The sequence below is a fragment of the Triticum aestivum genome, chromosome 6B, assembly GCF_018294505.1.
Source record: "Triticum aestivum cultivar Chinese Spring chromosome 6B, IWGSC CS RefSeq v2.1, whole genome shotgun sequence".
NCBI lineage: Eukaryota > Viridiplantae > Streptophyta > Magnoliopsida > Poales > Poaceae > Triticum > Triticum aestivum.
This window is the reverse complement of record NC_057810.1, coordinates 671,483,676-671,511,558: the sequence shown is the minus strand read 5'-3', so window position 1 is coordinate 671,511,558 and position 27,883 is coordinate 671,483,676. Positions and strand designations below refer to the sequence as shown.

At 48.2% G+C, this 27,883-nt stretch overlaps 1 protein-coding gene and 2 pseudogenes across 1 annotated transcript; 1 reads left to right on the top strand and 2 right to left on the bottom strand.

The window, feature by feature from the left end:
• Positions 1-12,220: 12,220 nt before the first annotated feature.
• Positions 12,221-13,250, bottom strand: LOC123139576 (uncharacterized; annotated as a pseudogene).
• Positions 13,251-13,834: 584 nt separating this feature from the next.
• LOC123134788 (calnexin homolog) lies at positions 13,835-15,380 on the top strand. The gene is made up of 2 exons (XM_044553957.1): positions 13,835-14,198; positions 14,318-15,380. The coding sequence occupies exons 1-2, from the start codon at positions 13,923-13,925 to the stop codon at positions 14,462-14,464; spliced, it is 423 nt and encodes a 140-aa protein (XP_044409892.1). The 5' UTR covers positions 13,835-13,922; the 3' UTR covers positions 14,465-15,380.
• Positions 15,381-24,674: 9,294 nt separating this feature from the next.
• On the bottom strand, positions 24,675-25,662 carry LOC123139575 (uncharacterized; annotated as a pseudogene).
• Between the last annotated feature and the right edge of the window lie 2,221 nt (positions 25,663-27,883).

The window sequence follows — 27,883 nt, the reverse complement described above, 5'->3', positions numbered from 1 at the left end:
TTTGACCCACTCATCAAGGCATAGGTGTAGACGAATATTCCTGGGCTCATGCACGTGATAGATTGCTTGCATGCAACCAAGAAAGTTGCTAAGTAATAAATGTGCGCAGGTTCATGGCTAACAGCACTTTCCACGGCACGTCCTCTACCCGTCGCCCCTGCTCTCACGCACGTCTTCCACCTCGCCACAGCACCACCCTCTCCCTCGCGCCTCTCTCTCACCTGCGCGGCCGCGCCGCCCTCTTCCTCGCTCCCTATCCCTCACGTGTTACGCCGCTGCTCCCTCGGGCGGCCGCTCCCCCTCTCCTCCGCGCGGCCGCGCCGCTCCCTCTCTCCCCCGTGCCTCTTCCTCGCCCAGCAGGTGCGTCTTCTCCTGCTCCGGCCACCGTGCTTCATCTCTGACCACCTCTCCGACATCCTAGGCCCACATGGCAGTGACTCGACATCACCGGGACCGTGAGGACCGTCGGTCCGCACCGAGCTTCACGTCTGCCGGTCCGGTCCCTGAAATCGGGACCGCTGCAGTGCTCGGTCTGGTCCGGACCGGACCGCCGGCGGCCGGTCCAAACGACGGCTCGGACCGTGACCGGACAGGCCCGGACCGTGTCCACCCTGACCTGGGAGGCGTTGATGCAGGGGAGGGCAACAAGGGCTCCTGCCGATCTTCAAAGAGCACGGTCAGGCTAACCCCAGCTGGCTGCAGATCAGCAGCAACCCTGCGGAGCCGCACCGGGGATGGCGTGCGCTGAAGCAGCGGGGGGGCGATGCCTCGAACCCAGGGGGCTTCACCGACGACAGAGGAGGGAGCAGAGATGCGTTGGTGAGCACAGCTGCAATACCGTCGAGGATGGGACCGCCAGAGGTGCTGTACTGCCCGAGCCTCGTCCCTCCTGGAGCAAGCAAGTCGAGGCAGCACCGACGTGGGGGAAAGCGGGGGCGAGACCGGTGGCGTAAGACTCTCTTGGGAGCGTCTACGCGCAGCCCGCGGCGAGCCTTGGCATGCCGGGCTGCGGCCACGCACCGGCTGTAGCTCTAAGGCGCCTGCCCCTTCGTCACTAGCGGAGCCGGAGCCCATCAGGACCAAGGGTGGCGCGGCCGGCGCAACGTCACCCAGGGCGGCCACAACTTCAGCGCCATGGCGCCTCCCGCCCGTGCCGCTCGAGCCATCGCGGGACCTCTCCTGGCCATCTTGCCGCTGGCGGTCACGGGCGCCCCTGGACAGGGAGCGACGGATGCGGTCGCGCCAACCGCCCTGTGCGCGCGGGCCATCATGCCCGCGGCGGCCGCCGCGGTCGTCGTCATCGTCGCGCCGCGCCGGGCGCTGGACGTCGCTAGGCTGACCAGCATGCCTGTCACCCCGCCTCACTGTGTCGTCCACTGTACGGCGGAACCAGCTGTACTCGTAGAGGTCAGGAGGTGGTGGGTCGTAGTCGTCGTCCCGCGCCTAAGAGTGGTCCTCGAGCAGGTCCAGGTGCAGCAGCACACGGTGTCTCAGGCCGCGCCGGCCGCGGCGTCGGTGGCCGTGGGCGGGCAGCGTGAGCCACTTCACCTTAGGAATGGCGTTGGGGTCAGACGTCCACGCCCAGAGCGACAGGTCGCGCGTGTCCTCCCGGCGCAGAGACCGCTGCTCGATGTAGTCGAGGGGCACGCTGACAATGAAGACATGAAGACTCGAGGCGCACGCTGACAATGAAGACATGATGCACTATGTCCGTTTGTGCATCGAGGGGATCCCGGTCCATTCCTGGAATGAATACCACCAAATTAGAATGTGATATAGGAGTATCTCATTATACACAACAAGACACATTTTTCTACTAAAAGAGATCAGGTTTATTATCATATGTACTTGGCCACAACTAAGCTAACTAAAAATTATATTTTGTTTTAAATAGGACTCTGTGCTATCAAAATAAAATGAGTATATACATCTCATTGTAGACACTAATCCACCAAGTTCATATTAAAGGGGATTCGACTATGGATTTTTTTTTCATCGCACCCATGGATTTAGTGTGCCTCTGCGCCATTTGGCGCAAGGGTCTACTAGTTGTACATAAACAGCACAATAGATATAGGAGACCTAGGAAACATGGACGCCGAAGCAAAAAAAAGTGTTGCTATCACAACTTAATTAAATTAGACATATTTGAAGCATCTAGTTAAGAAAACAGAAAATGTTTGGCATGCTTGCTTCCATGCTCTGGGTCTAGAAATTACAACTTTACCATCCAGTCAGTCCTTTTTATTTTTGAGGGGGGAAACCGGAGGCCAAAGGCCTCAATCCTTCAATTAATTAATTAAGCATAAGAGAGTTTCCCAGAAAACTGGGCGAAAACATAATTGGGGTTATTTGAGTTAGAGGATTAAAAGGTGTGCAACATGATATCATTTCGTGATCTACGAAATATTTCATACAAATTGATTGGTTTTTTCTGTTAGTTAACACATACAGAAACAAGGTAAAACATGATAATAACACATCTATCATGGGCAAACCTGGCCAAATGAGCTGGCCCAACATGGCATGGCCCGGACGGAGTTAAACAGGCCAGACATGACACGGCCCGGCCAAGCACGCTAAGTACAACGGCCGTACCGGGCCGGCACGCGTGTTGTCCTCCCTGCGCACGGCCCCCTCACTATACGGGTCGGCATGATTGCCCGTTTAGCGGCAGATGATGGTACGATCGCTAGTTCCCCTTGCTATTCTCTCGTACTCTCGTGGCATGAGGCACATCTTTTTTTTAACATCAGTACATACGCAAGCGTTCATACATACGCGCATATACTCACCTCTATGAACGCACACACGTATATCTTATTCTTATGAGTACTTCCGATAGACTGAGCCCACATGTCATCTTGAAATTTACGAAGTCATCATAGGCACCTCGTCGTGAACGGAAACGTCTCCTCCCACTGAAAGCGCATCGCCGAAAATCCTGAAATAAATCCAGAAATAATGCGAGCACCAAGACTTGAACCCTGGTGGGCTGGGATATCACTATTCCTCTAACGATCCAACCACAGGTTGGTTCGCTGGCATGAGGCACATCAAGGCATGATTGTGCGCTCGTGCTAGCTTTCCAGGACGCACACCTCTTTTTTTAGGAGACAACGCGTCTCTCGGTCCCTTCTCCCTGTTATGTATTTATTTCTATAATAGAAAAAATAAAATAAAAATGTGCCAGGCCGGGCAGGCACTCATGCCCAGCCTCGCGGCCCAGGCACGACCCTACGTGGGCCACGTGCCGGCATGGCCCGATTATAAATGTGTCGGATTAGGCCCATTTACCGAAAAAAGGGTCCTACCGCTTTGTATTCCAAAACAACCAACACTGTACATATAGCATTGCTGGGACTATAAACACATCAAGCCCAAAAGAAAAAGAAGAAACAAATGCCAACAACAGCAGCTTGACAAAGAGCGGATGACCCGCCACCGCTGCACCCTCCGGAAACAAACCACCACAGCCCGAGACTCCGAATCGCCGCGTACCAAGCGGCACCTCCAATAAGGGATACGATGCCGACGATGCTGCTTCCCGGACATGTTCTAGAGTTTCCCCCGGCACACTGAGGGAAGTAGGGGATGGCTACCACTGACACCCTTCAGGAAGGAATGATGGCACCCGCCGGTGTTACCGCATCGGAGCCGGACAAACCGGCAAGGATTTCTCCCGTACTCCAAACCCCACCGCCCAACCGAAGCCGACCAGCCAAACCATCGCCCAACATCATGCGCCATCACAGTTGCGCCGCCACCCACACTATCTCACTGCAAACATCAACACGGGGCCAAGAAGACCGAAGAGAAGTGCCAAGCTGCGGGAGCAGCAACACCGAAGCCGAGCGGGAGGGAACCATCTCCACCGTCGTCGTGCAAGAGGCCCGCGCCTCCGGCACCGTCGCGGTCGCTGACCGGCCCATTTGGCCAGGTTTGATTATGGTAAAGTACAACCAATCAGTAGCAAAACTCTACTTCAAAACAAGAACAACTGCTTGCATTTTACAAATTTGAACATGGAAATTAACTAGAAAAGGGGAGCATTGAAAGTTTGGAGCCTGCCGCCGCTGCCGTGAAGGGTCGACGCAGGATACGATCTGCACCAACAAGCTCCTGCCGGTTGGTGAGCCCCTCCTCTGGCTGGTGAACCTGTCGCCCCCCTCCCTACCCCCCTACTGATGCGACGGTGCTGCTGCGTGGTTGAACGCGGGATACATCGCGCGGTGGCGCTCGATCTATGGTTCATCGGGGTGGAGGCTGTGCAGGGAAGGACAGCGGGACGGCGGCGTGGATCAGGAGACTGATTAACTAAAACATGGAGGGATATAGCAGGAATGAGGTGCTGGAAGTTCTCGGCCGAGAGATGGACGATGAGATCGATGGCGCAGGATCGGTCTGACGATATGGAAACCGTCTCGGATTGGGAGAGTTTCCCGAAGATTGAGGGTTACGAAAGATTGATCTATATATACACCTGATCACGAGGTTCTCGACCTATCTCCTAGTCTAGATCCGATCCGATGGGGTGCACCACGACCACGCCCACACCCAGCCCGTGGGCTGGTCTGCCGCCGGATCTGCTCCTCGAGGTCTCCAGCCGCTTGCAGCACGCCACCGATCTCGTCCGCTTCCACGCCGTCTGCAGGTCGTGGCGCGAATCAGCGGCGCTGCACTCCCGCCCCATGTGCCTGCCGTGGGTTCTCACTACGTGCACCGACCAGATGTTGCACTCCATTGTTGATTCCCGTCGCTCCTCTGAGGCGTCGACCTGTCATGGTGGCCACAGCGACATCATTCTAGTGGAGCCACCGGAGGTACCACCTTCACATATCAAGAACTGGGTGGCCAGCACGGACGGCACCGCCGCCTGGCTCTTTGTCGCGTGTCCCGACCCGAAGCTCATCAACATTCGTACCGGAGCAGCCACCCACCTACCTCCCTTACCAGACGAGATAAGGACGTCCATGAAGAAGGTGCGCGGCGTCGTCTATGGCGACGGCACTGTTTTTCTATACAGACATATTAAGGGTCTGCCCTATATTTCGTTCAAGGGGATATTTACAGCGGCGATCCTGCATCCCAACGATGTGGCATGGACAGTCATGATAAAGAGATTGGAATTATCAGGGCGACCCCATGCCATGTATCATGATGGCGAGGTCCTAATGCTGGACCGCGATTCTGTTCGGTGTGTTCCGATCGAAGATAATGGCAGTGATATCAGCAGTAACCTTGACCCGGCATGGGATATGAACAGGGATATAGGTTATTCTCATGGATGCAGTTACATTGTGGAGTCACATGGCGAGCTATTGTTGGCATCCGTTCTGTTGAGTCGATGGTGGAATCGTTCCACCTGCACGCGCAACGACCTTGCGAGAATGCTGGAGCTGAAGATCCGCGTGATGATGCAGAAGGACCCATGTAATGGGAAGATACAATGGGTCGAGAGAGACAGTCGAGACTTAAGTGACCACATATTGTTCCTTGGATCTCATACCAGCTTCGCTACGAAATTGGACGAAGGTGACGGGTGCGCCTACTTTGTCTTTTGGAACGGTGTGTTTAAATACAACTTTGTCAAGCGCGAGGCCAAACTCGTGAAGTGGATGGATCTTTGCAACATTGACGAGGTGTGCATGTGGCTTCGCCCATGTCCATCATTTACTCCAAACCATAAAATTGAAGAAATGATCAAGGCTCGAAGCAAGACGAAAAAGATCAGTGAACTAAGCATAACGTAGATGGTTAATTAGATTCTTTGTGGTGGAACCAACTCACTCGGGTTTAAGTCCTAGATTTGTCACATCTGCTCGTATATTTTCTGGATTTATTTTAGGTTCCCTAATGTATGTTGTGCTCGTCAACTATGATTTGTTTGTAGCAACTACGTCAATCTCAAGATCAACTGGCCCAATCTCTCAAAAGGTGCTCATAGGGGTAGGTAATGCATATGTTCATTCATAGAGGTGTATATGTATATATGTAAGCGTCTGCACTTGTATTATGTTTTTGTAAGATGAAAAATCCAATTTCCTAAGTTGAAGGATAAATTGCTTTTTGTAACCGAAAATGGTGATCAGTCCGAAACCACCTATTTATAAACAATTTGGTTTTCTGGTTCAAATATTTGCACCTTTGTTTCTAAGCTCCCTCATAATAGAGCCTGGGAGAGCTAGAGCTCCCTGACATGACGAGACATAAATATGTAAACATGGCAACAAGTTACAAGGAAAGTGGTACAACCATGTTTTACTAAATAAACCAACATAGCCTCCCACACATAAATAATGTGATAGCCATACACCACAATATAGAGTACTACTAGATAAAATTTAAAAGTTCTCGCAAGCTCGATAAGAAGCAAACGAAGACGAAAGCTTGTGACAAAGTACTCATAGAAAAAAAACGAGCACTACCTAATAGAACATACTTTTCCCGCCGTTGACACTAAGATGCCAGAAAGGGAAAAGAAGTGAGTTGGAGGCATTGAAGTGGCATCATCAAGCTCATAAGGTTACATTTCTTCCTGCAAAGAAAAATGCAAAGGATTCATGTCTCCGCACCTCGCCTTCTCAGCATACAGTACCCATATATCTTGTTTTAATCGGGGGAAGATCCAATCATCTCAGCACATCATACGCATAGATCTGGTTTTAGCTAACACAAAATGAAATGATCAATTGTTCAACAAAATAGAAATTATGCTTCCAAATCTGGGTCTACCATCCAATCATTCTTTTTTTATTGGCTCAGTCTTTCCGAGTGCCTGTGTGCATTCATAAGGGTGAGTGTATGCACCTGTATATGAGTGCTTGCGTCTGTACTGTGTTTAAAAATCATCCTTTTTTTATTTTTTGAGGGGGAAACCGGAGGCCAGAGGCTTCGATCCTTCAATTAATTAAGCAAAAGAGAATTTCTCAGAAGATTGGCCGAAAACCTAATTGGGGTTATTTGAGTTAGAGGATTAAAAGGTGAGCAGCATGATATCATTTCGTGATCTACGAAATATGTCATCCAAATTGATTGGTTTTTTTCTGTTAGTTTGCACACACAGAAACGAGGTAAAACACAATAAGAACACATCTATTATGGATTATGGTATAGTACAACCGATCAGTAGCAATACTCTACTTCAAAACAAGAACAAAAATGACCAACAGCTTGCATTTTACAAATCAGAACATGGAAATTAACTAGAAAAGGGGAGCATCCAAAGTTTGGAGCTTGCCGCCGCTGCCGTGAAGAGTCGACGCAGGATACGATCTGCACCAGCAAGCTCCTGCCGGTTGGTGAGCCCCTCCTCTGGCTGGTGAACCTGCCGGCCCCCTCCCTACCCCCCTACTAATGCGACGGTGCTGCTGCGTGGTTGAACACGGGGTACATCGCGCGGTTCAGTGGTTCATCCGGGTGGAGGCCGTGCAGGGAAGGACAGCGGGACGGTGGCGTGGATCAGGAGAAGACCGATTGACTGAAACCCGGAGAGATATATGGTACTCCTAGGAACGAGGTGCTGGAAGCTCTCGGCCATGAGATGGAGGATGAGATCGATGGCGCAGGATCAGTCTGACGATATGGAAACCCTCTCTGATTCGGAGAGTTTCCCGAAAGATTGATCTATATATGTACCCGATCAGGTGGTTCCCGACCTATATATCTCCTAGACTAGATCCGATCCAATCCGATGGAGTGCACCACGCCCACGCCCACGCCCAGCCAGTGGACAGGTCTGCCGCCGGATCTGCTCCTCGAGGTTTCCAGCCGCTTGCAGCACGCCGCCGATCTCGTCCACTTCCACGCCGTCTACAGTTCGTGGCGCGAAGCGGCGGCGCTGCTCTCCCGCCCCACGTGCCTGCCGTGGGTTCTCACTACGTGCACCGGCAGGATGTTGCACTCCATTGTCGATTCCCGTCGCTCCCCTGAGGCGTCGAGCCACGGCGACATCGTTCTAGTGGAGCCACCGGAGGTACCACCTTCACATATCACAAAGTAGGCACCGCCGCGTGGCTCTTTGTCGCATGTCCTGACCCGAGGCTCATCAACATTCGTACCAGAGCAGCCAGCCACCTACCGCCCTTACCAGATGAGATAAGAACGTCCATGAAGAAGGTGCGCGGCGTCGTCTACGGCGATGGCACTGTTTTTCTATACCGGAAGCTGCCCTACATTTCGTGCAACGTGATATTTACAGTGGCGATCCTGCATTCCAACGATCTGGCATGGACGGTCCTGATGAAGAGATTAGAATTATCAGGGAGACACTATGCCATGTATCATGATGGCAAGCTCCTAGTGTTCGCCGGCGATTCTCTTGGGTCTGTCCTGACGATGATGAAATTTGAAGCCAATGACAGTGATAACGGCAGTAGCCTCGAGTGGACATGGGATATAAAAAGTGATATATGTTGTTCTCATGCATGCAGTTACATCGTAGAGTCACATAGCGAGCTATTGTTGGCATCCGTCCTGTTGAGAACCCATTGTTATAATGGCTACATGTACAGCGACCTGGCGAGCATGATGTGGCTGAGGATCCGCGTGATGCAGAAGGAGCCAAGTAGTGGGAAGATACAATGGGTCGAGAGAGACAGTCGTGACTTAAGTGACCACATGTTGTTCCTTGGATCTCCTACCAGCTTCGCAACGAAAATGGACGAAGGTGACGGGTGTGCCTACTTTGTCTTTTGGGACGGCGTGTTTAAATACAACTTTGTCAAGAGCAAGGCCAAATCCGTAAGGCGGCTGCGTCTTTCACGCTTCGATGAAGTGTGCATGTGGCTTCGCCCATGCCCATCATTTACTCCAATCCAAAAAATTGAGGAAATGATCGAGGCTCCAAGCAAGACAAAAAATATTAGCGAATTAAGCATAGCTTAGATGGTTAGATTCTTTGTGGTGGAATCAACTTGTCCGAGTTTAAGTCCTAAATTTGGAACATGTGCTTGTATATTTTTTGGATTTATTTCAGGTTCTATGACGCTATTGTTTCAGTGATATGGTGTGCCCATCAACTATAATGTGTTTGTGGCGACTTTGTCAACCTCAAGATCAACCGGCTCAATCTCTTGGAGATGCTCATTGAGATAGTGAGTGCATATGCATATTCATAGGATGAGTGTGCATGTGTGTGCGTGTGCATTTCTATTAACTTTCTCTTTTTTCCGAAAAAGATCAATTTCCTCAGTTGAAACGACAAGTTGCTTTTTGGAAAAGATAATGGTGTTCAATCCAGAATTGTCTATTTTGTTTTCTAGTTGAAAGAAAATATTAGCACGTTAGTTTCTAGGCTCCCTCAGAATAGAGCCTGGGAGAGCTCGAGCTCCCTGACATGACGAGACATAAATATGTAAACATGGCAACAAGCTATAAGCAAAGTCGTACAACCATGTTTTACTAAACAAACCAACATAGTCTCACACACATAAATAATATGGTAGCCATACACGACAATATAGAGTACTACTGGATAAAATTTAAAAGTTGTCGCAAGCTCGACAAGAAGCAAACAAAGAAGAAAGCTTGTAAAAAAGTACTCACAGAAAAAGAACGTGCACAACCTAATAGAACATACTTATCCCCCGTTGACACCAAGATGCTAGAAAGGGAAAAGAAGCAAGTTGGAGGCAGTGAAGTGGCATCATCAAAAGCTCGTAAGGTTACATTTCTTCCCGCAAAAAAAAGCAAAGGATTTATGTCTCCGCACCCCGCCTTCTCAGTATACGGTGCCCATAGATCTTGTTTTAATCAGTGGAAAATCCAATCATCTCAGCACATCATACACATAGATCTGGTTTTAGCTAAAACAAAATGAAACGATCAATTGTTCAACAAAGTAGAAAATGTGCTTCCAAATGTTAAAATTGTATGGATATATGGTGTTGTGTGAATCGTATATTCTAGAGAGTTCCAGGGATAGCCCGTGTGTGTGCTGTTGTTGTACTCCCACGAGAATGTTAAGATCGAGGCTTATCTTTGGACATACGTGAGGGTCAATCTGACTTACCGGCCAAATATCACATAATCTGGTGATTCCCTTCACTCTTATGTAATGTGTACGCGTCCCTGCCCAATGCATACGCTTTAATCTATTTTATTATACCAAATCCTCTGGAGCTTTCACGGAACGGTTTGCCTCATATTGGTTTCACCGATAAAAAGCGAGTGAAGAGACGGGAAAAATTACCTCAATGATGTTTAGCGATTCGACATAATGGAAGTATAGGGAAAACAATAAGGTAACATATATGCAAAAGGAAATGAGATAGCAAGACCTTTGATTAATAAATAAATATTCACACGACATAACCTATTAGGCATTTTTTAACACAGTATAGACGCAGGCGGTCATACATATGTGCATACACTCACCCCTATGAACGCACACACGCACACCCAACCCTTATGAGTATCTTCAAGAGACTTGAACCCTGGTGGGCTGGGAATACCACTGTCCCTCTAACGATCCAACCACAGGTTGGTTCTCAACCTATTAGGCAATAGCAAATAACTTGATGTTATAAGTTATAATAGATACACATATAGTTGGTCATTTTACATACACAAAAACTAAAGACTCCGTAACAACCAGGATCGATGGTAAGCAAAGGTTTGGTCGATGATGCCCTTTGTCACACCACAATCTCCTAGCTGGCAGCTTCAAACAAATCCTCGTTGTGTCGTGACTTCCCTCTTGTCTGTGGTTATAAGGAACCAAGCAACAACAATCACCACCTCAGTGTCACCAAATGCACATTTATCTTGGCTTATGTGGCAGAACTTAGTCATGAAACGAACATGCCTTGTGCAGATATCACTAGATTCTGAGTAGGCTTGAATGAGAACGTCCAACGTTTCCTTCAATACGTATAGAAACTACTTGCCTTAACAAATGTAGATAACTATCAACGCTTCTCGGCATTGCTCCATCTCTTCAATCAAGCAACACGATTTGGGTAGACTGGGGATTAATCATACGAGCAACTCAGGTATCAGTGATCACAATTTTTCCTGATAGTGAGGAACAAGCAACTCGGCCACCATATTCAAAAGGCCAAGACCCATATTTGACAACTAGGACACCCAAAATAGTGGTCTGGACCAATTTTCTAACCCACTGCAAGCAAAACTCTATTGTGCATAAACAATTCTCACAGCGACAACCAGGGCCATATCCTCCCATGTAAATGCGTTAGTCACTAATCAATGCTTTATCATTAGCCAAGATGCGTCATATATGCATACCCATTGTGCCAGTTCATGTGTCGCCTGGATCCTATCGCAAGAGAAGAGAATGCTGCAGTTGTGATCCACCATGTCTCGGGCCACTTAAGGCCACCGGCTATTTCTGCGAGCTTCACGGAGAAGACATACAAGGTTGATTGAACAAGACCCGGTACCATGGGATAGCATAAGGTCATCTACAACGCTGGGCGCCGGGATCGGAATCCTATCCGATTAGCAGTTGGCCCGATTGATCCTGGCGCTTAGCCCTTTGTCTCTACGTACGAGTTCAACGGTGTTGTTGTGTAGCGATCGGTTTTTCATTTAATTAGCGCCTATAGTTTGCGCTCAACGTTGAGGTAGGGAGCGCTCCGTTGGTTTTTTATTTGATGAGATTTTTTTATCCATTAGCGTCTACATAAGAGTTCAGCATTGAAGATGCCCTAAGGAAGTGGCTGAGTTTTCCTAGGGCCAACCGAACAGCCGTGTATCCGAGCTGTACTTGCATGTTGGCCCAACAGTACATAAACGAATGAATGGTCCGGAGAAAGAAACTACATGTGTGACATTTAGCAATTCTACGGAATAAAAATCTAGTGAAAACAGCAAAGAGAACATTTACACAACAGGAAATGGGACAACAAGACCTCCGGTTAATCAAAACAGGAATACTCCACCCAACATAATCTAAAAGACAATAGACATGTAGTTGGATGCACAAGTTATAGGGGATACACACAAACGGTTTGACACTTCACATAGGAGATCAAGTACAAAACTACTGAGACACTTCAACAACAAAACTACTGATCAGCCGATACTAAGTAGCCGAACATTGCACGAAGCTAGATCCAGCGACCGGTCTCCACTTGGCCCCACGCATGCATGGTTCCATTAGCGGGAGGGTGCAAAAATCAGCTGCACAACATCGTCTGTTTAGCAGCGCTCCTTCAAAAAACAGGAAGGATATGGGAGCAAAGTTTGGTTGGGGTTACCCTCTCTTCTCAATGTTCCCCGCCACAAATCTCCTAGGTTCAACATTCAAACAAATTTCCCTGTGCTGCGATCGTCCCCTTGTCTGTAGCAACAAGGGACCAAGCAACAATAATTGATACCTCAGAGCCACCAAGAGCACATTTACCATGGCTCATCCCGCAAGATTTGGGTATGAAACGAACCTGGCCATGTGAAGCGATATCGCCAGATTTGGAGTAGGCTTGTATGAAAACATTTAACCGCCCTTCAATTTCTACCGAAACAACTTGCCTCCACATATGTAGGTAACCCCCACAACATTTTTCCAGCCATGCTCCATCTTTTGAATCAAGCAACACAATTTGGCTAGATGAGGGATTGATAGCGCGAGTGACTCCGCTATCAGTGAACACAAACTTCCTCGACAGTGGAGAGCAGGTAAATCGGCCACCGTATTCAAAAGGCCAGGCCCCATCATCTTTGACAACCTGGACATCCAAGACAGTGGCCTGAAAGGTTCGTGTAACTGTCTGCACACAAAACCCCAATGTGCAGAAACAGTTACTGACAGAAAATGTTGATACACCAGGTCCATATCCGCCATCGTAACAGTCCATATAGCTGATCAATGCTTATCTTGAGACTTGGTTGTACCCGTACCTTTTACTTTCAGTTGGATTTCAAAGTCAACTCTATCCATAAACACAATTGCGCAGGATGGGTCGATCAAGCACAAAATTCTATCCTTCAAGCATCATCAATTTCATCCCATTGATCAGTAAAAGAGGGCACACGTGTGCAACCAAGGTTTCCAAAAGAAAATCAAAAGATAATCGCAGCATACATACATCTTCTTTAAGTTCTTGGGCCTGGCTCCTATTGCAAGAGAAGAGGAGGTTGCGGTTGTGATCCGTGACGCCTCGGACAGCAACCACGCCATACACAAACAATGGCCACTTGAAGCCACCAGCAATTTCTGCGAGCTTGATGGAGAAGATCTGCAATGTTGACGTGGCGGACCCAGGACTGCTGTTGTGTCCGGGCATGTTATGCGTAAACTGCATGGAACTCAGCGTCGCTGCACGCAGAACCAAAGTAAGTGAATCGGGTGTCAGAAATGTTCTAATGAAGCGGCTGCGTCTTTCACGCTTCGAGGTCAATACAACTTTATCAAGAGCGAGGCCAAACTCGTAAAGCAGCTGCGTCTTTCACGCTTCGATGAAGTGTGCATGTGGCTTCGCCCATGCCCATCATTTACTCCAATCCAAAAAATTGAAAAAATGATCGAGGCTCCAAGCAAGACAAAAAATATTAGCAAACTAAGCATAGCTTAGATGGTTAGATTCTTTGTGGTGGAATCAACTTGTCCGGGTTTAAGTCCTAAATTTGGAACATGTGCTTGTATATTTTTTGGATTTATTTCAGGTTCTCTGCCGCTATATTGTTCCAGTGATATGGTGTGCCCATCTCTCCCTAATAATAAAGCACGGATTGAATCTGTCGGGTTCACCGTCGCGCACTTTTTACAAAAGAGACCCCATAGTATCTGATATTAAACCCGCACTCCTTTTTTAAAGTGGCTAATCTGAAAAACATTTCGTTAAAACAACCAAACCTCCGCCTCCTCCCCTGCTCTCCCATCGCCCGCATAAGCCCACCCAAGCCCTCGCTCGCTCGCCGAGATCCATGGCGGCCACGGCGGCTGGGAGAGGACGCGCATGGGAGGAGGAGTTCGGCGAGCTCTTGTGGACCTGCTGTCCATCGTGCGGGCCAGCAACCGCTGCCGCTGCCAGCAGCAGGAGGCGCGGGCGGAGATCCTCTTGTGGGGCCGGCGCCGGCCGAGGAAGGCCCCGGCTGCGCCGCCGTACGAGAAGCCCGCGGCCGATGACGATAGTAGCAAGGGCGTCGCCAGCCCGGACACCACGCTCGCCTTCCCCGAGGACGACGAGGCGGCTGCGACGGAGGACGAGGCCAAGGCCGGCGCACAAGACAAGGTGAGCCGCCGGGCCGCGAGATCTGCGCCCGCCATCCTCCCTCCGCCAATTTGGCCCGCTTTGATTTTGATTTCTTGCTGCTCCTTGACGTGTTCGTCCTTCCCTCTACCTCCGCTCAGTGGCCGAGGTGGAGCTATAGGCCGCCGAGGTTGCCTATGTCGTGGGATGAGGAGGAGGATGGCGAATGGGAAGCACCGAAGATTGACAACCCCAACTCCCCAAGTGTGAAGAGGCACCTGGTTGTGGTGAATGGAAGAGGCCGATGAAGCAGAATCCTTCCTACAAAGGCAAGTGGCATGCGCCCCTGATTGACAACCCCAGCTACAAGGGAATCTGGAAGCCCCAAGATATCCCCAACCCTGAGTACTTTGAGCTTGACAAGCCTGACTTTAATCCAATTGCTGCTATTGGAATTGAGATCTGGACAATGCATGATGACATCGTTTATGGCAATATTCTTTTTGCCGATGATTAAAAGGTAGCCACCTATATCCTCGAGAAGACATGGAAGCCCAAGTTTGATGTTGAGAAGGAAAAAAGCAGATGGCTCAGTGGATCATCTAGCCTCCCACTTGGCAAGGTGCAGCGGCCCTCTTCTTGTTTTCTCTTTCCCAAGAGCACATCATGGATTATCAGCAGGATTGAGCTGATGATCTAGATCGTGCAGGTCAAAGGAACTTGCCAGCAACACTCCTCTTTGATCTGGTATGTCGTTCATCTCGGGTGATTTCTACCCTGGAAAATAACATGGAACATCAAAAACTGCATTTTGAAAAGGTTCCTGCAAACTTGATTTTATTGATCCTGCATTTATGAAAATTTATGAATAGGACAATCGTTTGTGTTTTCTTCCAGTTGTTCTAATGTATAAAACGATGCCATGATAGTTGGCATTCATGCTTCAAGTATGAGATCAGCTCAACCATCTCCAATAGTCTTCTTTCTTGCTATCCAGGACTTAAAGAGCAGAAAATCTTTGAACAAGGGGTGGATGGGGGTACACGGTTTGGTCCCCTGTGCAGAATAAAACAGTTTTATGATACATAGGCTACAATTTTCAGAACTGAAACACAGGTAGGTTCCAGTTGTGATTCCGATGTACAACTTCGATTAGTATTTATTCCCACCGGCTGTATATATTGCCTATGAAATTTGTGGAATTTTGATCAAATTTGTAATGCATGGCCTATCAGCTTATTCTCTATTATCTATCTTGTTCATCTGTTAGCCCAGCTAAAATAATTCTACTGTTTGTATTTGATTGAAAAGTATCATGAGTTTACGAGTTGATTTCACATATTTATTTGGGATTTCGCTCCCGCGTCCCCCGCGTCGCCCTCCCTGGCGGCGGTGGGGGAACCCTAGATCGAGCGCCGCCGCCCCCTCCCCACCTTGCTCCCCACCTCGCCGCCACCGGAGGAGCGGCCGGCGAAGCCCGCGCCGGCTCCCAGGAGGGTGGCAACGGGGCGATTCGGCTGGATCCAGCCCCCCTCCCCTCGTCCCCCCCCGCATGATGTGGTGCCGGCTCCTCGACGGCGGCTCCTCACCCGCGGTGGTGTTGCCCCGGCTGGGTCCCCTGGAGCCTCGCTCTACCACCACCACCTCGCGTTGGAGCCCTCTTCCTCCCATGGCCCCAGATCAGATCTGGCGTCCCATGGGCTCTCCCCCCCGTCCAGCTGCTGCGGCCCCCTCCTGCCACTCCGGCGCGGCGGCCCGACCTTGCCCGCGGTGACCTTCCCTCGTCTGCCTCCTGTCTCCCGTGGGCGCAGCTCTTGCTGCTGCTGATTGGGACGGGTGAGGCCTTCGGGTGAGGTGGCCGGGCAGGCCGGGGCTCGGTCTTGCCTCGGCGCAAGCCACCCTCCGTCCCTGACGGCGCCTCCTCCGAGCTACGGCAACAACTTGCGTATGTGTGGTCATGGCATCCTTTGGCAGGCGGCTGAAGTTTCACGGTGGGTCTTGGTCGGCACTGCTCCAGTCCCGGCGTCCACGGACCTGCGTTCTCCAGTGTCCTTGGTCTGCCGGTGTCTCCACTGGCGTGGTCTCGGCCCTGGCCAACAAGTTGCTGCGTCCCTTCCAGCATCTTCGGTTTGCCGGTCCTGGTGGCTACACCTCCAGCAACACGGAGTTGCGCCCCCTTCCGGCTCTGGTTTGCCGGCGGCGCCGGCCGCCACCCTACCACCCGTGTTGGCTCTCTGCCCCGCTGCCTCTCCAACCCCATCCACCATGCCATCGGTTGCAAAGCTCGTGTTTTTGTCGGCGGCAGGTGCAGCCCCACCCTCCTTCTGAGGTAGCGGTCGACAGGCATGTTAACTCCGGCATCTTCGGATCCTGATCTGGTAGATATGGGATTGCTCGGACTCAGGCCAGGCGAAAGCCATGCTCGGCTTGCCGATGCTGGCAGCGGCGACACCCGCGGATGTCGTTTCCCTTCCTGGAGGCACTGCCATGGCCTTTATCCGAGCCCCTCTTCGGGCATCAGGGGAAACCCTGGGTCCGGCTTGTCGGATCGGATGGCGACGGCGTCGCGACGTCGTTCCCCTTCTTGAAGGCGCTATCTTGCTCGCTCGCGGAGTCTCCGGGGTTGGAATTGGAGATGTTTGACATCGTGCTCATTTAGTCTGCTTCTCTAGTCTTAGGTTTGGTGGGTTTAGCTGTGTGTTTCTTCCTGTTTGGGCTGAGCACCCCTTCTCTCTCCTCCGGGCACCATGCGCATGCCTCCTTGTGTATGTCATGTGTTGTATCTTTGGTTGTACTCATTCTCCTTCTATCTATCAATGAAAAGATACGCAATCTTTGCATATTTGCGAAAAAAACATATTTATTTGACAAGCCTGGTTGTATTTGGCAACCTCTGGCTTAATTTTCAATTTGACAGACCTATTGTTTTATGGTAGCACGGATTGACTTTGTCAGGTTCACCGTCACAATACGCTTCCGCCCAGTCGTAATACGCTTTTATACGATTCATATAGACAAAATCGTAATATAAACGAGGTGGTACTAATAGCATATGTTCGTGTGCCCCTTCCACACGTTACAATAGATCGTTTTCCTCTCGTCCCTGGCGGCTGGAACCCTAGCCGCCGCCAGGGGGAGGCCGATCTTCCAACGCCGCTCTCTGGCGGCTCCCCTCCGCAGGCGACCTCGGTCGTCGGTGGTGAGGGGGTCGCCGGATCCACACGTGTGGATCGTGTTTACTCTCTCCTAGTCTAGGTTTTTAGGTTGTTCATCGTCTTTGCTTCGGCGGCGACGATGACAACGCTGAATAAAGCTTCGGATCCTTCCTTAATGAGACCATCGGTCCTATGGTTGGGGATGGATTTGAAAACCAGTCTGTTCAAGTAAGGATGGCGTGGCGGCGGCGGCATCTTCGTGGTGGACCTGTGTCCTCGGGCTCCGCCGTTGCGACGGCGTTTGCTCCAGCGTCGGCGCGGAGCTTGGGAGGTAGTTCAGGAGCGGATGCAGATTGTGGTCTGCATCGACGACATCTGGAAGACGGAGCATGTGCTGGGCTCGTGGTTGGTGGATGGCAGATATGGTTTCCTCCTTCGGCGTTTTAGTCGTGGTGGGCTGCCAGATCTGGAGTTCGATGGTGTGTCCGGGGTGTTGCGCCGGTCTAATTCGTTCAATGGTAAGGGTTTCACTTTTGCTGAGCCACCTTGGAGGTCCGTAAAGCTGCATATCAGCGATGGAGCCACGTCGAGCTCGGGTGAGGAGGTGATTCGTCATTCTTTTCTTCGGTGGCTGCTGCGGTGGTGCCGGAGGCAGGTGACGGACGTTGGTGTCAAGCTCAGAGATGTTCGGCTATCTTTTCAGTTTTGTCATGTCGGTTTTTACGTGACTTTTTACAAGCACAACCATCAATTTATATACGCGTTCAAGTTACCCCTGTCATCAATCACCTTAATAAGTCAGCTTGGAAATTGGTGATCGGAGGATGACGAGTGGGTGGCCCAGAAAGGAAGTAATGAAGAAAGGAAGGATTCTTGAAAAAGGAAGAAAACATTCAAGGATAAATATGGTGGGCAATCAAACAAACGGGGCAAGGAGGAATCGGTACTATGTGGGATAATGCAATTTAGATGGGCAATTAAACAGCGATATTAAAAGAGATGGCTCGGATAAATAAGAAAGGGATTCTATATCTATACCTATTATTCAAGCAAGGTCATTTTTTTTTCTAAACAAGAAACCAGTCGTCCGGCTGGGCCTTATGGGCCAGTAGAGACGTCTCAGCTTTCAATGGAATCAAAAACTTTCTCAAACGATTGCCATCAGTAGCCTTGGGAAATAATCAGTGAGCTTATAAAACGGGATTAGCAAAACAGTTTGTGAATTACAATAGAGTTTACTGATTCATAAAATGTTTGCTAATTCAGCAAATATTCATGAATTTAAAAAAAATGTTCCTCTATTCTAGAATTGTTCAACGATTCTAAAGAAAATGCTTAAAAACCATCCCAATATTAAATAATTTTCACGATTTCTTTTTAAATATTCGCAAATTCATAAAAATGTTCATGAATGATCGAAGGTATGTAGTTAAACAGTAATGGTTCTGAATGTTTGTGACTGTATACCCGCGTGAATTTTAAAAAAATAACTGCCGGGGTATATTGAAATATTATGGTATGTTTTTAAAAATATGTTTCTTGACATTCAGAATAATTCTTTGAATTACCAAGTTTTTTGACAACCAAAATATTATTTTGAAAATGTGCACATTGCTTTGATTTGTGAATAAATTTAGAAAAAGGAAACATTTTCATGCATTTGTGAACAAGTTTTCGAAATCATGGGATGAGACGTGAATAAAATGTGGTCATCGTGATTGAACATTATGATATTTTTTTCCGTTGTAACGCACGGACTTTTTTGCTAGTCAACTATAATATGAGGACTATTATACTTGCTCTTAGTCAATATCGACCCTAGTCGTTCAGATATCCGTTTTCCCCTCCCGAGTCGCTCCTCTCCCGAGCGGCTCTGGAGGCCCTCACCTCGACAAACCCTAGAATCCCTCGATCTCTTCCCCTCAGGCCGCTGCTGCTGCCTCGCCTGCGGCGGCGGCGGCGCCCACCCTGTCGAAGACGAAGTTTTTTTAAATATTATTTGGAATATATTTGAGTCAAACCAAATGATTTTCTAAATTATCTGTATCTTTTAAACCGTAACTTCGATTTTAACATAGTATATATGAAATTTTATTAGAAAAATGTGTGGAGTCTAAATATGATGTTAATTTTACCTGTTAAATATTTTTAAAATATTTTTATGGAAGCAAACTTATAATTTATAGCGCAAGATCTTTTTTTTCATACCGGCGGCAATCCGGATTGCAAATAAATACCCCACTATAACCATATACAGGAAAAAAAACATCGATAACTACACGCGCGTATCTCTAAAAAATATCGCGAGGGAAAACAATAGATTTCTCATCGCAAGAGTGAGAGAAAGCGAGCGAGAGAGAGAGAGGGGGAGAGAGAGGAAGAGAGGGAGAGAGAGACGCCTTAGGATTAACCATATTCAACACACATTTTTTGTTGTTTTGTGTGAACACCGAGGCCATCACCGGCGACGGTGAGAAGAAGGATAAGCGGCAACACAAATAGGATGCCTCGCAAAAATAAAGAAGATGGACCTATTGTGATCTTGAGTGATGGTTGTTGAGTTAAGAGTGTGTGTTATGTTTTCTCTCCCGTTGCAACACACGGACTCTTTTGCTAGTCAACTATAATGTGAGGACTATTATACTTGCTCTTAGTCAATATCGACCCTAGTCGTTCAGATATCCGTTTTCCCCTCCCGAGTCGCTCCTCTCCCGAGCGGCTCTGGAGGCCCTCACCTCGACAAACCCTAGAACCCCTCGATCTCTTCCCCTCAGGCCGCTGCTGCTGCCTCGCCTGCGGCGGCGGCGCCGCCCACCCTGTCGAAGACGGAGGGCAGGAGAGGCACTCCGCGGCGGCGCATCACGGGAGAGGTGGGGCGCAGGCTGTGGTTACAGTTGCAGGGCGGTGCAGCCATGGCGACCGTGGCCTGAGGCTCTCCGGCGGACAGCGGATCTGACGGACCTGCAAGAGGAGCCGGTGCGGCCGTGATCTCTAGCAGGCAGCGGATCGAGGAGCCGGTGGCGCGCAGCCGGTGCAGCCTTGATCTCCGGCAGGCAGCGGATCTTGGCGGTGAGTCTGATTTGGGCCCAATCAGGACCCGTCCTGCGCGGGAGATTGGTTGTGCCTTCGGCTACATCGGTCACGTGTTGTACCCATGCGCTATGCTACCTTCTCCTCCACGGCCAGTCCGGCTAGAGTTGACTGGCGGCATGGGGGCTGCTGGTCCTGCGAATGAAGGCGGTGGTCCTAGTGTTCTTTTCGCAGCAAGGCAACGTCTGCGTGATCGGTTCTTCTTGATCTGGGTGTCGACGTGTTCTGGGACTTCTGCCGCAAATCTTCACGGATTGGCGCTAATCGCCCCTGGATATCTGGGTCGGATAAAATCCGGTCGTGCACGTCCATATCAGCCTATGCGGCTTCATGAGGGCACAACGCGAAGCTCTGTTGTTTGTTGACACCATGGGACATGTCAGTATCTTGATTTCCATGATGTAGACAGCGATGGAGAAGGTCATGGTGGCTGAGATTGAAGGACCAGTAATGGCAAAGGGGGCCTTGGAGGCGATGCTTGACAGGGTGGTGCTCGGAATTGGCTTGCCGGACTTCCCGTCCACTCTGGACATGGTACTTGTCAGCCTGGTGTTTGATAACTTTCAGGAGCATCAGTGGCGGATTCCATTTTTGGTGGTGCTCCTCGAGTGCCGAGTCTTGAATTTCTGGTTGAAAACCTAAGGTCTAATCTTTATTGGTTGTGCTTTGCAATTGCCTTCCTTAAGGTATTGTGTTGAGAGCTCAGACTTTTTCCAGGGTGAAAACCTTAGATCTTGGATCGGGCAACTACGACGCTTCTGCACTGTCCCTTCTTGGATGTGTTGCTTTTGGAGACCTTCTTTTTTTCGGGTGTTGTCCTTGGTGGTGGTTTGTGTGGTGCTACTGAGAGGAGTTAATCATTGTGACGGGGCCTTCTTAATTTTTTTTATTTCCTTTTCAGGTTGTGTGCGTCTTGAATGTATTTGTGACATTTTATTGGTGCAGAGGCTGGGTGTAATTGATATCTTTGCGATATTAATATATTTCCTTTATCAAAAAATAATCAACTATAATGTGTTAGTGGCAGTTTTGTCAACCTCAAGATCAACCAGCTCAGCCTCTAGGAGATGCTCATTGAGGTAATGAGTGCATATGCATATTCATAGGAGTGAGTGTACGTGTGTGTGCGTATGCGTTTCTGTTAGGTTTCTCTTTTTTCCAAAAAAGATCAATTTCCTAAGTTGAAACAAAAAATTGCTTTTTGGAAAAGATAATGGTGTTCAATCCAGAATTGTCTATTTTATTTTCTAGTTGAAAGAAAAGATTTGCACGTTCGTTTCTAGGCTCCCTCATAATAGAGCCCGGGAGAGCTCCAGCTCCCTGACATGACGAGACATAAATATGTAAACATGGCAACAAGCTATAAGCAAAGTGGTACAACCATGTTTTACTAAACAAACCAACATAGTCTCACACACATAAATAATATGATAGCCATACACGACAATATAGAGTACTACTAGATAAAATTTAGAAGTTGTCGCAAGCTCGATAAGAAGCAAACGAAGAAGAAAGCTTGTAAAAAAGTACTCATAGAAAAAAACATGCACAACCTAATAGAACATACTTACCCCCCGTTGACACCAAGATGCCAGAAAGGGAAAAGAAGCAAGTTGGAGGCAGTGAAGTGGCATCATCAAGCTCATAAAGTTGCATTTCTTCCCGCAAAGAAAAATGCAAAGGAGTTATGTCTTCGCACCTCGCCTTCTCAGCATACGGTGCCCATAGATCTTGTTTTAATCGGGGGAAAAATCGAATCATCTAGCACATCATACACATAGATCTGGTTTTAGCTAAAACAAAATGAAACGATCAATTGTTCAACAAAATAGAAATTATGCTTCCGAATGTTAAATTGTATGGATATATGGTACTGTGTGAATCGTATATTCTAGAGTGTTCCAGGGATAGCCCGCGTGTGCTGTTGTTGTACTCCCACGAGAATGTTAAGATCAAGGCTTATCTTTTGACGTACGTGAGGGTCAATCTGACTTACCAGCCAAATATTACATAATCTGGTGATTGCCTTCACTCTTATGTAATGTAATGTGTACGCGCCCCTATCCAATGCGTATGCATTTAATCTATTTTATTATACCAAATCCTCTGGAGCTTTCACGGAGTGGTTTGCCTCATATTGATTTCACCGACAAAAAGCGAGTGAAGAGACTGGAAAAAATTACCTCAATGATGTTTAGCAATTCGACATAATGAAAGTATAGCAAAACAATAACGTAACATATATGCAAAAGGAAAAGAGACAGCAAGACCTTTGAATAATAAACAAATATTCAGACGACATAACCTATTAGGCATTTTTTATAAGTATTAGGCATTTTTTTAACATAGTACAGATGTAGGCGGTCATACATACGTGCATACATTCACCCTATGAATGCACACACGCACACCCTGCCCCTATGAGCACCTTCGAAAGACTTGAACCCTGGTGCGCTGGGAATACCACTGTCCCTCTAACGATCTAACCACAGGTTGGTTCTCAACATATTAGGCAATAGCTAATAACTTGATGGCATAAGTTATAGTAGATACATGTATAGTTGGTCATTTACATACACAAAAACTAAAGACTCTTCAACAACCATGATTGATGGTAAGCAAAGGTTTGGTCGATGATGCCCTTTGTCACACCACAATCTCCTACCTAGCAGCTTCAAACAAATCCTCGTTGTGCCGTGACTTCCCTCTTGTCTGTGGTTATAAGGAACCAAGCAACAACAATCACCACCTCAGTGTTACCAAATGCACATTTATCTTGGCTTATGTGGCAGAACTTAGTCATGAAACGAACATGCCTTGTGCAGTGATATCACCAGATTCTGAGTAGGCTTGTATGAGAACGTCCAACGTTCCTTCAATGTGTGCAGAAACTAGTTGCCTCTACAAATGTAGATAACTATCAATGCTTCTCGGCATTGCTCCATCTCTTGAATCAAGAAACACAATTTGGGTAGGCTGGGGATTAATCATACGAGCAACTCAAGTATCAGTGATCACAAATTTTCCTGATAGTGAGGAACAAGCAACTCGGCCACCATATTCGAAAGACCATGACCCATATTTGACAACTAGGACACCCAAGATAGTGGCATGGACCAATTTTCTACCCCACTGCAAGCAAAACTCTATTGTGCATAAACAATTCTCACAACAAAAACCAGGGCCATATCCTCCCCTATAAAAGTGTCAGTCACTAATCAGTGCTTTATCGTTAGCTAAGATGCGGCATATATGCATACCCGTTGTGTGAGTTCATGGGTCGTCTGGCTCCTATCGCAAGAGAAGAGAATGATGCAGTTGTGATCCACCATGTCTCGGGCCACTCAAGGCCTCCGGCTATTTCTCCGAGCTTCATGGAGAAGACATGCAAGGTTGATTGAGCAAGACCCGGTACCGTGGGATAGCATAAGGGCATCTACAATGTTGGGCGCCAAGATCAGAATCCTATCCAATAAGCAGTTGGCCCGATTAATCCTGGCGCTTAGCCCTTTACGTACGAGTTCAATGGCGATGTTGTGTAGCAATTGGTTTTTCAGTTAATTAGTGCCTATAGTTAGCGCTCAACGTTGAGGTAGGGAGCGCTCCGTTGGTTTTTTATTTGACGAGATTTTTTTATCCATTAGCGTCTACATAAGAGCCCAGTATTGAAGATGCCCTAAGGAAGTGGCCAATTTTTCCTAGGGCCAACCGAGAAGCCGTGTATTCGAGTTGTATTTGCATGTTGGCCCAACAGTACATAAACGAATGAATGGTCCGGAGAAAGAAACTACATGTATGACATTTATTTAGCAATTCTACGGAATAAAAATCTAGCAAAAACGGCAAAGAGAACATTTACACAACAGGAAATAGGACAAACAAGACCTCTTGTTAATCAAAACAGGAATACTCCACACAACATAACCTAAAAGACAATAGACAGGAAGTTGGATGCACAAGTTATAGGAGATACATACAAACGGTTTGACACTTCACATAGGAGATCAAGTACAAAACTACCGAGACACTTCAACAATGAAACTACTGAGCAGCCGGTACTAAGTAGCCGAACATTGCGCGATGCTAGATCCAGCGGCCGGCCTCCACTTGGCCCCAGGAATGCATGGTTCAATTAGCAGGATGGTGCAAAAATCGGCTGCACAACATCGTCTGCATAGCAGTGCTCCTTCAACAAACAGGAAGGATATGGAAGCAAAGGTTTGGTTGGTGTTGTCCTCTCTTCTCAGTGTTCCCCGCCGCAAATCTCCTAGCTTTAGCATTCAAACAAATTTCCCCGTGCTGCGATTCCCCCCTTGTCCGTAGCAACAAGGGACCAAGCAATAGTAATTGATACCTCGGAGCCACCAAAGCACATTTACCATGACTCATGCCGCAAGATTTGGGTATGAAACGGACCTGGCCTTGTGAAGCGATATCGCCAGATTTTGGAGTAGGCTTGTATGAAAATGTCTAATCGTCCTTCAGTTTCTACTGAAACAACTTGCCTCCACATATGTAGGTAACCACCAGAACGTTTTTTCAGCCACGCTCCATCTTTTGAATCAAGCAGCAAAATTTGGCTAGATGAGGGGTTGATAGTGCGAGTGACTCTGCTATCAGCGAAAACGAACTTCCCCGACAGTGGGGAGCAGGAAAATCGGCCACCGCATTGAAAAGGCCATGACCCATCATCTTTGACAACCTGGACATTAAGGACAGTGGCCTGAAAGGTTCGTGTAACTGTTTGCACACAAAACTCCAGTGTGCAGGAACAATTACTGACAGAAAAGGTTGACACAGTAGGTCCATATCCGCATTCGTAACAGTCTGCAGAGCTGATCAATGCTTTATCTTGTGACTTGGTCGTACCTATACCTTTTACTTTCAGTTGGATTTCAAAGTCAACTCTGTCCGTAAACACAATTGCACAGGACGGGCCAATCAAGCGCAAAATTCTACCCTGCAAGCATCATCAATTTCATCCCATTGATCAGTAAAAGAGGACACAAGTGTGCAATCAAGGTCTCCAAAAGAAAATCAAAAGATAGTCGTAGCATACATACATCTTCTTTCAGTTCTTGGGCCTGGCTCCTATTACGAGAGAAGAGAAGGTTGCGGTTGTGATCCGCGACGTATCTGGCAGCAACCATGCCATACACAGACAATGGCCACTTGAGGCCACCGGCTATTTCTGCGAGCTTGATGGAGAAGATCTGCAATGTTCGCGTGGCGGACCCAGGACTGCCATTGAGTCCGGGCATGTTGTGCGTAAACTTAATGGAACTCAGAGTCACTGCACGCAGAACCAAAATAAGTGAATCGGGTGTCAGAAATGTTCTAATGAACATGCATGAACAAGCACTAGATGACCACATGCATAGAAAATCAAGTAAATGGACCCCTTCCTTAGTTTCAAGGAAAAAGAGAACCCTTCCCATTTTCTTTATCTTCATTTATACAAGGGTTGAGCTGACATGAACCACTAGTTACACAAGAGAGATTTGTTAGTTGCTCACTGTCAGCAACCCTGTTCCTGTTAACTCTGAAGATGCAACACCTGAACCTGAAGATGAGGACAGAAGACCTGTAGTTGATTAGGAGCGTGCCGAAAAGAGCGAAGCACCAGTCCCACTGGTTCCAAGCCCAAGTCCAACCGGCCCAAAAGGCTTCCCCAGTGTCTTGCTAGCCCAAACTGGGCCCGCTGAGCGGGTGTACTGTTAAATAGCTATAGTAGTCCATCATCTCACTTTGGCTAGGATTTGGACGGCTATGGCTGTGGCTCGGTTGTAACGGATAGAGGTGTGGGTGGTTGGGAGGAATCCTCATCTGAATTCAAATTCTTAGCTCGAATCCGATGAAAATTCCTTCGATCCACTGACCGCAAGAGAGATCCTCACATCTGGTAATCAGAGCCTCATCGCCCTGGAGTTGCCGCCCCACCACTACGCGACGCGATTTAGCGAGCGGTGATGGATCCAAGCCATGGAAGAGCTCAACACCGACAGCCGCACCGTCTACGAACTACTTCGCCATGAGTTCACCAGCAACATGGACAACAAGCTCCGGACTCATGGTGAGTCGCTTCTCAAGTCGATGAGCAAGATGATCGAAGCCAACAACACGGCCCTCGACAGGCTCATGTCGGCGCGGGCAGATGGGATCCTGATACGTCCATTTTGCATCATGCTTTTATATCAATATTTATTGCATTATGGGCTGTAATTTCACGTTATGTCACAATACTTATGGCTATTCTCTCTTATTTTACAAGGTTTACATGAAGAGGGAGAATGCCGGCAGCTGGAATTCTGGGCTGGAAAAGGAGCAAATATTGGAGGCCTATTCTACGCAACTCCAAAAGTCCTGAAACTCCACGGAATACCTTCAAATAAATAAAGAAAAATTGTCGCCAAAGATGAAGGCTAGGGGGCCCACACCCTGCTCACGAGGGTGGGCGGCGCCCCCCTGGTCGCGCCCCCTACCTCGTGGGCCCCCTGGTGTCTCTCCGACGCCCATCTTCTCCTATATGAAGTCTTTCGATGAGAAAAAAAATAAGCAGCAACCTTTCAGGACGAGACTCCGCCGCCACGAGGCGGAACCTTGGCGGAACCAATCTAGGGCTCCTGCAGAGCTGTTCTGCCGGGGACACTTCCCTCCGGGAGGGGGAAATCATCACCATCGTCATCACCAACGCTCCTCTCATCGGGAGAGGGCAATCTCCATCAACATCTTCACCAGCACCATCTCATCTCCCAACCCTAGTTCATCTCTTGTATCCAATTCTTGTCTCCAAGTCCGGGATTGATGTTAGTAGGTTGCTAGTAGTGTTGATTACTCCTTATAGTTGATGCTAGTTGGTTTATTTGGTGGAAGATCATATGTTCAGATCCTTTATGCATATTATTACCCCTCTGATTATGAACATGAATATGCTTTGTGAGTAATTATGTTTGTTCCTGAGGACAAGGGAGAAGTCTTGCTATTAGTAGTTATGTGAATTTGGTATTCGTTCGATATTTTGATAAGATGTATGTTGTCTAGCCTCTAGTGGTGTTATGTGAACGTCGACTACATAACACTTCACCATTATTTGTCCCAGAGGAAGGCATTGGGAAGTAATAAGTAGATGATGGGTTGCTAGAGTGACAGAAGCTTAAACCCTAGTTTATGCGTTGCTTCGTAAGGGGCTGATTTGGATCCATATGTTTCATACTACTAGGGAAAAGCCTATACACAGAAATTTAGCAACAACGCGGGTCAAAAAAGAGCGCTAGTGCTAGATAGCAGTAGCGATTGAGGAAAAACCGCGCTACAGATACACCCTTAGCAGTAGCGCGTGTAGTGCCAAAAGCGCTACTACTAATATTCCCGTTGGTAGAATGATAGGATACGCATAGCAGTAGCGGGCTTGGAAGAAGCGCGCTACCACTAGGGTATAAGTAGTAGCGCGTTTCCGACGAAGAGCGCTACTACTAATGGAAA